Source organism: Globicephala melas, chromosome 1 (assembly GCF_963455315.2).
Source record: "Globicephala melas chromosome 1, mGloMel1.2, whole genome shotgun sequence".
NCBI lineage: Eukaryota > Metazoa > Chordata > Mammalia > Artiodactyla > Delphinidae > Globicephala > Globicephala melas.
The window spans coordinates 163719147-163730902 of NC_083314.1; the positions used below are offsets into that span (position 1 = coordinate 163719147).

Below are 11756 nucleotides of genomic sequence, written 5' to 3' on the forward strand. Positions count from 1 at the left end.
TCACAATATTCTGATGTGCAGTCAGGATAAAACATGACCAGTTTCCAAGATAAAAGTCACCAGCCGAGCACTGAGAGCCTGTGATGGACGGGGCTTCCCCAAACTCAACTCCAGCCTGTCTCTGCCCCACCCCTGTCCCGGGAATTACATCCCCCAACTCCAAGCCTGTTCCCTAACAGATACTTCCTGATACCTACTGTGTGTCTGACACGGTCTTGCCTCCATCGAGGTGTAGTTTAGTGGGGGTGGGAACAGTCACAGAAAAAGTATATACCCAAAGCCAGCACCGCTCACAAGTAGTGGTAGTTGTGAATTCAGAAGCACAGGATGCTCTGGAAGATCAAAGCAGGAGGGCTTCTCAGAAGAAGCGATGGGGAGCGGAGTTAGCTGGTGGGAAGCTGGAGGATAAGGGGTGGGAAGGTAGGGTGTTCTCTTGGAGGGAACAGCATGAGTGAAAGAGGCGGGAGAGACCATGTTCCAGGAACAGACAGGGGCCCGGTGGTAGGAATCCAGTGATTGCAGGGGTTCTGAGGGACCCTGGATGAGGCTGTCAGTCCCAGCTGTGGTGGCATAGGCTGTGCTTCCCCACCTCGGAACTTTTGCTTATCCTGTTATCTCTGCTTGAGATGCCTTTCTCTCTCTATTTCAGTTGCTTAAGATCCAAGTGCTAATCCTTTAGATCTGAGCACCAGGTCATCTTTGTCTGTAAGCTCTCAGGGGGCAGGGACTGTGGCTGGGCTCAGTCTGGATCCAGGGTCAAAAGTGTGGTTGGGGGTTTTCGCTCCTGTCTTGGATGCCCTTAGGGCTGGCTCTCAGCCCGGGGTTGCAGTGGGGAGGGATGGTCCAGGCCCAGGAGCCACAGCACCTGGCCTTCCCAGGTTCTGATTTTGGGGGGAGTCTTGGGTCTGGAGAGCAGGACCCTGGGAGAAGCCCCTCTCACGCCTGCAGACTCTCAGGAGACCCTTGGCAGAAGTGAAAGCGGCATCCGTGCCCTGAGCTGACTCTCGGCATTGAGATACTTTGGGGGGAGTGTAGACAGGGGGGCTGACTTTGGTTTGGGGAGGACCCAGGGCTGGAGCCCACTCCCTTCTCTCCCTCCCCCACTTATCCAAGGTACTTCCCTCCCAGAACCCCAAACCTCCGCAACACCCATGTCTATCTAATGGGACTAATTGCCCTATCTTTGGGATTTTGAGGTGTGAGACTTTGGGTCCCTAGCGGAGTCCGAACCTTATCATTCACGTGCTCTCTGGTGACCTGGGGCAATGGGGCCTCCCTCCTCTCCACGCTGGAAGGGGTCAGATGGTGCTGGCCACACCGAGGGTGCTGCTAACTGGGCTGAGAACCTGCTTCTCTGAGGTGCACTCAGCACATATTAGCGTGCTGCATGCTCACAACAACCCAACAAGGCAGGAAGTGGTAAGCCGGCTTACTTCGGCTCTCTGTTTACCCCCGTGGAGGCCACATCTGATGCTGTCCCTCCATTGTCACTTGGCCCATGAGGGTGTCTGTGGTTCCTCTGGGCATGTCCAGGCTGCTGGCCTCAGGTGCTGAGCTCTGTGCCTGACTCTGCCCTCCCCAGGCTCAGCGCTGGCGCAGTGAGAACTTCGAGAGGCCCGTGGACCTCGAGGGCTCTGGGGACGATGACTCCTTCCCCGATGATGAGCTGGATGACCTCTACTCCGGGTCGGGCTCGGGCTGTAAGTACCCCCTTCCCTTTCCCTGCATGTTGTGTCAGCAGTGCCAGTCTGCCTCCAGTGCCCCATCCGAGGCTGCGATGGCAAGGAAGAGGAACCCTCGCAGGCTCAGTTAAATGGTGGCGTAGGGGAGGGGGGGTCAGGCAGGGGGAGCTCATGGACCTCAAGCACAGGAAGGGCAGGCCACTCTTCCTGGGGTGGAACCAGGGCCTGGAGGCCTCAGAGCCTAGCATTCCCAGCTCCCCACTGCTTCTGTCTCTGCATCTCTCTGTGCACTGCTTGGGTCCCCTGCAGACCTCCGGCCTCTGACAGGGAACACAGACGCCCCTCAGTAACGTAGTTTTCAGTACTGTTGTGACCACTTGGAGGAACTCAGTAGCCCCTTTTCAGTTGCAGTGGCCGATCCCCAGCAGAGGCCATTTGATTGGCTCAGCTTAGGCCAGGTGGCCCCCTTCTGTCCAATCAGCGGTGGCCAAGGGCAGGGTTAGGGCAGTGAAGGAAAATGGCAGGTACCTCCTGTGGTGCCTGGGACAACCCAGTTCCAGGGCCTCGTCCAGAAAGGCCAACAGAGTAGCGTGAGATCAGGGAGGCACACTGAGTTCGAATCCCACTTTCGCTACTAAATAGCTGTGCCACCTTTAGCCGTTTTCCCTCTTTCAATCTATTCTTATCTGTGAATGGTGATAAATATGCCTTCTCAGAGCCTCTGGAAGGCTTCAGTTTAAGACATCAGGGTCTGGCACAGAGAAGGAGCTCTAAAAATGGTAGTAAAAAGGGGTGTGGAGATCGGGCCCCCTGAGGGGGCAGGACAAGCCTAACGGATGGTAGGGGGTCTGTGCGCTTTGGAACTTGCCACGTACAGCTCCTTGCCTCTAGTCTTCCCACTTTAGCCCACTCCTGTAAGCCTCTTGTGAGTTAATCTTCATGAAATCCATCCCGATGGGTCACATCTCTACTGCCAAACCTCCTCCCCACCCCTCCTCTGCCTAGTTCAGGCCCCTGGGAGCTGCTGTGGCCTCTCTCTCTCTCTCTCTCCCCTCATTTTCTCCCGAGGCCCTCCCTTCACTTGTCCTGGCTTGGAGTCCGGAGTGCTCAAGCATCCCCTGTGGGAGAGGCTTGTTCTCCCTCTTGCTCTCTGCCTGTGCCTCCGAGGGAGCCTTAGTTTACCCACCATGTGTGTTCATGTAGGTTGTACCCATGTCTGACTCTTCCCAGAATGCCACTCCCCTCTCCCCCTCCTCCCTGCAACCTCCAGCAAGATTTGCAGCCAGTAGGTCCTGAGTTGCCACTGCCTGGATTCAACCTGCTGGAAGCTCCAGGCTGGGTGGGCTGGAATAGTCAGGGAAGGCTTCCTGGAAGACGTGGTCCCTTAGAATTTTTGGCTAGGCAGAGAAGAGTTGGGGAACATTCACTGGCTGTCAGCCAGCTGGTAACCGTTGGCTACCTTGTGCCTTCCTCCTTTCCCTCATCCTGTCCTGGGAAAATCATGCAAAGTGTGAGGGTTGAGAGCCCCCCATCTCGATGGCCATTGCTACCTGGGATCCTCATGCCCCTCAAATCACCCAGCTCCCTAGCTCTCTCCTCTCCCCCTCACCCCCCAGACTTCGAGCAGGAGTCGGGCATCGAGACAGCCATGCGGTTCAGCCCAGATGTGGCCCTGGCAGTGTCCACCACACCCGTGGTGCTGCCCACCGTGGACATCCAGCCTGTGGGCACCCCGTTTGAAGAGCTCCCCTCTGAGCGCCCCACCCCAGGGCCAGCCACCAGCCCCCCGTTGGTGACAGAGGTCCCAGAAGAGCCCAGCCAGAGAGCCACCACCATCTCCACTCCTACGGCAACCACTGCTGCCACAACCACAGGGACCCCAGCTGTGGCCACAGTGCCCGCCACAGTGGCCACCGCCACCCCCAGCATCCCTGCAGCACCTCCTTCCACGGCCACCACCTCCATCGTAAGGACCACCGGCATACGGAGGCTTCTGCCTCTTCCACTGACCACGGCAGCCACAGCCCGGGCCACCACCCCGGCGGTACCCTCACCTCCCACCACAGTGGCTGTCTTGGACACAGAGGCCCCAACACCCAGGCTGGTCAACACAGCTACCTCCAGACCAAGGACCCTTCCCAGGCCAGCTACCACCCAGGAGCCTGACATCCCTGAGAAGAGCACCCTGCCCCTGGGGACCACTGCCCCTGGACCCACGGAGGTGGCTCAGGTGAGTGGGTGGGGAGAGGACAGGGAATCAGAGCAGAGGAGGGTGGGTCAGGGCCTGGGGGAGGGAGGACGGAGCTGGGCAGGGGTGAGATCTAGGAGGTTCTGAAGATGAGCCAGACAGGGATGGGGAGGGTAAGATAGGCATGAAGCCGGAGGGCCAAGGCTGGGCGTGAGTTACAGGACGAGGAAAGAGATTGAGATGGATGGGGCTGGAAGAGGGACCAGGCCTGGGTCTTTAGATGTTAGGACAAGACATCAATGGGGAAGGAGCTGGGTGAATGGGAGTGTTGATGTGGGGAGGGGTCAGGGGCCTGCATGTTCTGATTAAAAGCACAGGCTCAGGAGCCTCGCAGCCTGGGTTGGAATTCTTCCACTGCCATGTGCCTTCAGGAAGTCACTGATCCTTTTTATACCTTTGTCTCCATATCTGTGAAAAGGAGAAAATCATAGAATGCAAATCATAGGGTTGTGAGAATTAAGTTTCCCAACATATCCAAAGTGCTTAGAACAGTGCCTGGCAATACTAAGTAAGCTAAAAGTTTCACTTTTGTTGTCGTCATCGTTGTTATTATCCATCTGAGGGGGATTAAGAGTGGGGCTGTGTGAGAGGAATACTGCATCTTACGTTCGTGGAGTGCTGCCTGGGTGGCAGGCTCAGTGCTGAACACGTTACCTGTGGCATCTCCTCTCCCCCTCACACTCACCCCACGGGGTGGCACTGCCGTCATCCTCCCTTAAAGGTGAGGCCCCTTACCAAGGCTTCACAGGCAGCAATGGCAGACTGAGGATTTGAACCTGGCAGTCAGCTCCAGACTTCCGGGGTGTGTGTGTGTGTGTGTGTGTGTGTGTGTGTGTGTGTGTGTGTGTGTGTGTGTGTGTGTGTGTGTGTGTGTGTGTGTGTGTGTGTGTGTGTGTGTGTGTGTGTGTGTGTGTGTGTGTGTGTGTGTGTGTGTGTGTGTGTGTGTGTGTGTGTGTGTGTGTGTGTGTGTGTGTGTGTGTGTGTGTGTGTGTGTGTGTGTGTGTGTGTGTGTGTGTGTGTGTGTGTGTGTGTGTGTGAGATTATGGATGGGGAGGTTGAAGGGAAGAGGATGAAGATGTAAGGAATGCCGGGATGGGTGGGATCAAGGAAGTGGCAGAAGTAGCCTGGTCCCTGCTGGGTGTGCTGGGCAAGGAGGGCATGTAGGGACGTTGGTTGGGGTATTAAAGCCCTTTGCCTCCGGCTCTCGAAGAAGAGGGCCCTCAGGCTATGGAGCTGCCTTCGGGTCATCGTCAGGCCCTCCGACTCCCCAGCCAGCCGCAGCAGGACGCAGGCCCTGCTTTTTGCTCCTCTGAGCAGTCGGGACAACCTGGTGTTTCACAGATGCTTGGCCAGGCAGGCAGGGGAGACAGTGCTAGGGCACTGAGACCAGGTTGCTGGTGCAGCCTCTGCTCACGGCCTTTCCTCGGCCTGGACGCCAGACCCACGCTCTCCAGGCCCACTTGGGAAGCAGCTACATCCCTGCCATGATCCTAACTCTGGTCCTGCTTCCATGTGGTGGGAGCCATTGAGATTTGTGGTGCACTTAGACTGACCTTCAGGCTAAGGGACTCACACCTGCCCTAGGCACATGGATCCAGGATCAGGCCCACGTATTTAAGAGCTGCACCCAGCTGTCCCCAAGCAGCAGTCCCTGATAGGAACCCCCTAAGGATTGTTAGAAAGGCAGCTGGAGAAGGAAGTAATGGAGATGGGGTAGGGACCGGGATGTGTCCAGGGTGAGAATAGAGGCAGTGTAGTATAGTGGTTAGGAACACAGATTCTGGAGTTGGATAGATCTGGATTTTAGTTCTGCTTCTACCACTTACTAGCTGTGTGTCCTTGGGCAAGTCATTTAACCTCTCTGGGCCTATTTCCTGCTCTATAAATTAGGGGTAATGATACCTCCTTTATGAGGATATTGTGAGGATAAAATGCCCATGATGTGCTTAGCACAGGGCCTGGCACATGGCGCATGCTTACTGAGTGTCAGCCCCACCAGGGAAGTGGCGTGGTGGCAGTGGGCTTGTGTGCATGTGTGTATGGCTGCACTGTGGCAGGGGGTGCTGGGGCCTGGCTCCTGGGCTCATGCTACCCTCCCTACAGACCCCAACTCCAGAGTTCTTCCTGACCACGATCCAGGATGAGCCAGAGGTGCCAGTGAGTGGGGGACCCAGTGGGGACTTTGAGCTGCCGGAGGAAGAGACCACACAGCCAGACACAGCCAATGAGGTGGTGGCTGTGGGTGGGGCCGCGGCCAAGCCGTCACCTCCACCTGGGACGCTGCCCAAGGGTGCCCGCCCAGGCCCCGGCCTCCTGGACAATGCCATCGACTCGGGCAGCTCGGCGGCTCAGCTGCCCCAGAAGAGCATCCTGGAGCGGAAGGAAGTGCTCGTAGGTGAGACTTGGGGCCTGGGAGGAGCCCAGAGGGGGCAGCTGGTGGGGCTCCAGTTTGCCCTCTAGGAACCCAGGAGGGAGGGTAGGATGTGGGTTTCCTAGGAGCCTAGTTTCCTAGGAAGGGAAAGCTGGGGACTCGGGGACCCCAGGATGTACCCTCTGGTTCCTCTTCTGATCTTCCTTACCCCAGGGTCAGACCTCCATCCTACCTCCAGCACTTTCCTCAGCACCCTCCGACCCCTCCTCAGACTCTGCCCTTGACCCCTGCTTCCCTGGACCATGCTGATTCACCCCTCCTGGACTGCAACCTCTGGATCCTAATCTCTGGTCCCATCCTTGGTTTGATCTGCTCCCACCCTTGATGCCAGCCCTGAGGACCTGCCCTTGGCCTTGTCTCCTGAAGAGTCTCTGGATTCATGGTCCAAACCCTGCTCCCCACTTAGGAGCGGTGTGGCCTCAGCCAGGTGCTTCACCTTTCCAGGCTCCCTTTTCCTCATCTGTGGAATGGGGATAATCATTTTGCACTTAATCAATTCTAAGTGCACATCTATTCATATGTTAACCCTTCTGCAGTTGGGATGTGTCCTAGTTTAGATGGCAGAGATTTTTCCATCCTAAGGGTATATAAAACACTGGAGCATCTTCTGATCGATGGCATCTTACATTTGATGAGGACCGTAGCACAGCACCTCCCTCATAGCACTGTGTGAAGACTCCATGCATTCGTGTGATGAGAACAGGTGATGAGAACAGTTCCAGGCTGCAGTGAGGGCTGTAAAGGGCAGCCAGTGCTGGTGTTTTAGCATTGAGTCCAAACTTCACTCCAACTCTGGTCTCAGGTTCGAGATTCCCAGCCCTCTCCCAACTCTTGCCCCCATCCCCCAGGGCCCTCTGCCCTCTCCTCAGGCTCTAAGCTCGTCCCACCCTGCCTCTGGCTCTTGACCTCTGCCCTCTTCCTCCACAGCTGTGATTGTGGGCGGGGTGGTGGGCGCCCTCTTTGCCGCCTTCCTGGTCACACTGCTCATCTACCGCATGAAGAAGAAGGACGAGGGCAGCTACACGCTGGAGGAGCCCAAACAGGCGAGCGTCACATACCAGAAACCCGACAAGCAAGAGGAGTTCTACGCCTAGCGGAGCCAGAGTGCCTCCCTGTAGCCTCAGCGCCACCCCTGCGCCCACTCCCTGGCCCAGAGCCACCAGTCCCACCCTGGGACTGGGCCTGGGAGACAGCCTGGCCCCAGTTCATCTCTGCCACCCTCCCAAGGTCTGCCCAGACTGCCAGCTTCACACAGCTCTTCCCCAAGGGACAGGGGGCATTGCCATCTGCTCCAGACTGTGCCCTTATGAGCTCATCACTTGTTCGCCCCCACCAGCCTGGGGCTTTAGGACCTCATGTCAGGTGGACAGGAGGAAGGAAACTCCTGATTGGCTGGTGGAAGAAGGGGTGGAGCTTAAGCCCCAACCTCGCCCCGTGGGGCTGACTGAGGTTTCCTTCTGGGGGCAGAGAGGCACTCAGGCTGGTTTCCAGGACAAGCATTTGGCAAACTCAGCCCTTGAAATCATTGAGACACTGCAACCTCTTGCTTCTCTCCCAGGCCCCCTCCCTGCCTGGGTGAGACAGTACCCCTCACCACCAACCTGTATTGTCCTGGCCTCTCTGGGGTTGTGGGGTCGTTTTCCCTCACCCTTGCCCGTTGCACATGCACCCACAGGCTTCACCTCCTTCCCGGTCTGCCCCTGAGGAATCGGCTTCCCGAGAGGGTTCTGGCAGCCACTGGTGAGGAGGGGCTGGGCTGCTTGGACCTCCTTCCGAGTGGACTCTGCACAGACACTGTCTCCCACATGGTCACACGTATTGTCACACACAGACAAAAGCACGCAGTGACAAAATCATATGCAGTCTTGACCACCCAGCCAATCCAGACATGTCAGAGACACACACGTTCTTCCAAAGAGGTTTATTCATTTCTTACGTGCCCCCAAATGCTTATGACAATGCAAGTCACTAATCATCGTTACCCAGTGGTGACGGTGTGCCCTGCCTCCCTCTCTGCCACACTCCTCCCACCCCCCACCCACCCATACACCTGACACCACACACGTTGCCTCCAGCTTTCAGGCTCACTGGGGAGGGTGCCATTAGGCCAGAACAATCAGCCCATATTGGGTCCCCTGAGGTGCCCTGTCACACTCAGCCCTCACGACACCCTCACCAACCACATTGCCACCGACCCTGGCAGGTCTGATGCAATCCCACGTGGAGGCAGTCTCACCCACACAGCCCCGCTCTCACACTTGGACACTTGCCTTTCCTGGAATGAAGTGCGGTGTGGGGGCCATTGCCACAAGCCCCCTCAGGATGTTGCACATCTGCTGAGCCTGGCTTCACCCTGCCTGCTTCCCTCCCCTCTGTAGCCTGCAAAGGGCTTGCTCGGGGGCAAGTCCCCCACTTGCTGAGGAAGGCAGACTGGTTCCCGGAATTCAGCCTTGGGCTGGGGAGGGGGCTTGGGTCCCCCAGGACCGAAGGCCCCGGGTCGGGAGGGAGCATGTGGTGGGGCTCCTGGGCTCCCTACATCCCCCTCCTGCTCTGAGCTGGGGTCCGACTCTGCCTCCCAGGACACAAGTCTCCAAAGTGCCTGTGAGGGTGGGCCCTGCGCCTGGGCCCTCTGCGCCCTCTCCCTTTGGCCTTGCCGGGTCCACCTCAGCCCCACCCCTGGGCCCCTGGGGGCCTCCCGTGGACACCTGCCCATTCATTTGGCCAGACAACCTGGCGGTTGTCCTGGCTGCAGCTGGAAGCAGCCCATCCAGACGCACTGCCCCAGGCCGAGGGCTGCGGCCAGGCTGGAGCGGGGGTGTCACAGGCCGCAGCCCGCCTTCCCCGTCTCTGTTACCCTTGCAGATGGGGCCTCTTATGTAGATACTTCAAATGTGGGGCCACGAATCTCCTGTGGGGGCTGTGCTTGGTGGGGCCTCTTGGAGCCGAGGGATGTGGTCTGAGTTGTGACGGTCTGGGCCTCACACCCCCACCCCTTGCCCACAACCCAGATTCAAGTCAGGAGACCGGGTTTTATTTCTGTTCCCTTTTCAAGACTCGCTGGCAATAGACTTGTGCAGGGTGCGGGCTGGGGGTGCCTGAGGCGGTGAGGGTGAGGTCCCGGGGAGCTTTGCAGCCTGTCTTTTCCACTGTCCTACTCCCAGGCTGGGGCTCCATCTTTCAGACTCGCAGGCCCCCTGGGCAGGGCCTGGAGGCTGGTGAGGAACCTAGCTGGTCCCACTCTTTGAGGGGCAGGAGTAGGGGGAGGCCTCCTGGGCCCACGATCTGTTGGAGGTGACCTGGCCTCAGTCATCCCTGGAGTGTAAGGGCTGGGGGACAGGAGAGACCAAAGTCCCAGCCTCCCTCTACCCTGCTTCCTGGCGGGCTGCTGTCTTGGGGCAGCAGCTCTGGTGAGAAGGCCTGGGCAGGCCAAGGCTGAGAAGCCAGGGAGCGAGGAGAGGGGATCTGGACCACCCAGGGGAGCTCTGGGATGCTGCGTCTGGGGTAAGAGACCCAGCAGTGGGCACAGCCTCGGCATGGGGCTGGGGCCCGTGGTGGGTGCAGGGTGGAGCACAGGACGGCTGAGCAGGGCGTAGGCTGGCTGGAGTGGGCTCAGAGGGGCTGCATGGGTCCAGCCTGGCCCCAGCAGGCCTAACTCCTCATGCTCTGTGGGCTGGCTTCTAACTTGGGGCCTCCTGGCACCGGCCTTTTCTCTGTGTCCTTAGCATTTGCGAGAAGAGGCCGAGGGCCTCGTTCATGGAGCCCTGGAACCAAGAAAAATGTCCAGGCTTTACCTTCATGAAGTTTCACACCATCCGATCAGCCCAAATCCATCCCAGCCAGCCCAAGTCCAGCGCAGCGATCCCAGAGTGGGCGATCCCAGAGTGGGCGATCCCAGAGTGGGCGGTACAAAGGACGAGCTGGAGCTCTCCTACGTGCAGTGTGAGTGCAGGCCTCACCCTGCCTGGATACATGGTGTGATGCGTGCAGGCCCTGCCCAAACATGTCCCCAGCCACCCCGGTGCTCCTGGGGAGGGTGTCCTGCAGGGCCCTGGCATTGCCGGGAAACGTGGCCAGTTCCAAAGGAAGAGGGAGCGTGTGTGCTTGACAGCCTCCCTGGGGCCTCAGCTGCCAGAGAGTGCAAGGCGGGCTGGGGCCACCCTCAGCTGTGACTCCTAGAGCCCAAGCTCTGTCTCCCCAGGGGGCCAGAGGGATGTCTCCCCTGAAGGGTTGGTCCCCTTGTTCGGAAGCAGATGGGTGGTCACCGGGGCCGGGCCGGGCAGGTCAGCCCCTCCTGGGGTTGGTGAAGCCATCTGTCCAGGCTTCCAAGCTGGGGCCCTGGGCACGGGGAGCAGACACACCTCTGCCTCATGGGACAGGAGTGGGCACTGCCTACTTGGCGCTCCTGAATTTCTTCTCCTGACAGCCACCACCCTGGACTTGCTTCCCCAGGCCTCCTGCCTGTAAATAGAAGCCCACAGACTGTGTACAGATTTACAGAGACGCCGAGGCTGGGCCCCAGAGTTGCCATCTAAGGGCTGATGGCCCCAGCATCCCCCGGGTGCCCACCAGGCAACTCAGCGCACCAGCCCCAGTGTGGCGAATGCATGTAAATATTTTTCGTAGGCAGCAGTGTGGCTCCGGAGAGCCCCCTGAAGACAGTGTCCCTCCTGTGCGTCCCTTCTCCTATACGATCCCTCCAAGAACCCGGCCTGGGGTGGGGGGAGTTTGTCCTTCCCTCCCCCAGGCCTTCCCTGCCCCTTCTCTCCCTCATAACCTGTTTATTAACCATACCTGTCCTGAGTTCATGGCCAAAACTTTAAATACGAAAAAGCGGTGGAAAAAGAAACCAAGGCACCTGCCCCACTGTGGGTGCTCACCTGTCCCAGCCTTGTGAAGGAACTGTGGTTTTTCTGTTTTGTTTTTTTTTTTAACACTTCCTGTGCTGTGCCCATTTATAAGAGGAAATAAAATTAAACCGAAATGATGTCCTGTGGTCAGAGTGTGAGATAAGCATGGAGGTCGTTTGGGGAGGGGCAGCCCACAGTCCCATTTGGGCCTCAGCCACATCCCCCTTTAAAAGAAATTGAGAAGCAAGCAAAGAAAATTGAGCGACAGCCCCTCGCGGGAACCGTTATGGTGAAAGCTGCTCTTGGTTGAGAGCGTTTGGGAAGCCGTGGAGCTGACTGTGGCAAGGCTGAGTGGGCGCTGCGGCTGGGCGGGGTTAGGCTGTGGTGACACCGGGGGCCCTGTGGTCCAGCCCCAGGGGAAGAAGAACTGCGGTTTCCAGCCACAGGAGAGAATCTTGGGACCGCAGGATATTGGAACTGGACTGGCCAAGGCGAGATGTCTTTGGCGTCTAGAGGGCCTGGTTTCAAGCCTAGGGGACGTTTCCGAG

At 58.3% G+C, this 11756-nt stretch overlaps 1 protein-coding gene across 1 annotated transcript in view; it reads left to right on the forward strand.

Annotated features, from left to right (window-relative positions):
* The window catches only part of SDC3 (syndecan 3), a 36975-nt gene extending 25630 nt beyond the window's left edge, over positions 1 to 11345 (forward strand). The window contains exons 2-5 of the mRNA XM_030871842.2: positions 1583 to 1700; positions 3299 to 3912; positions 6034 to 6325; positions 7289 to 11345. Of these exons, the coding sequence (XP_030727702.1) occupies positions 3331 to 3912; positions 6034 to 6325; positions 7289 to 7455 (1041 nt within the window). The 5' untranslated portion in view covers positions 1583 to 1700; positions 3299 to 3330 and the 3' untranslated portion in view covers positions 7456 to 11345. The remainder of the gene's footprint in view (positions 1 to 1582; positions 1701 to 3298; positions 3913 to 6033; positions 6326 to 7288) is intronic.
* Positions 11346 to 11756: the final 411 nt, after the last annotated feature.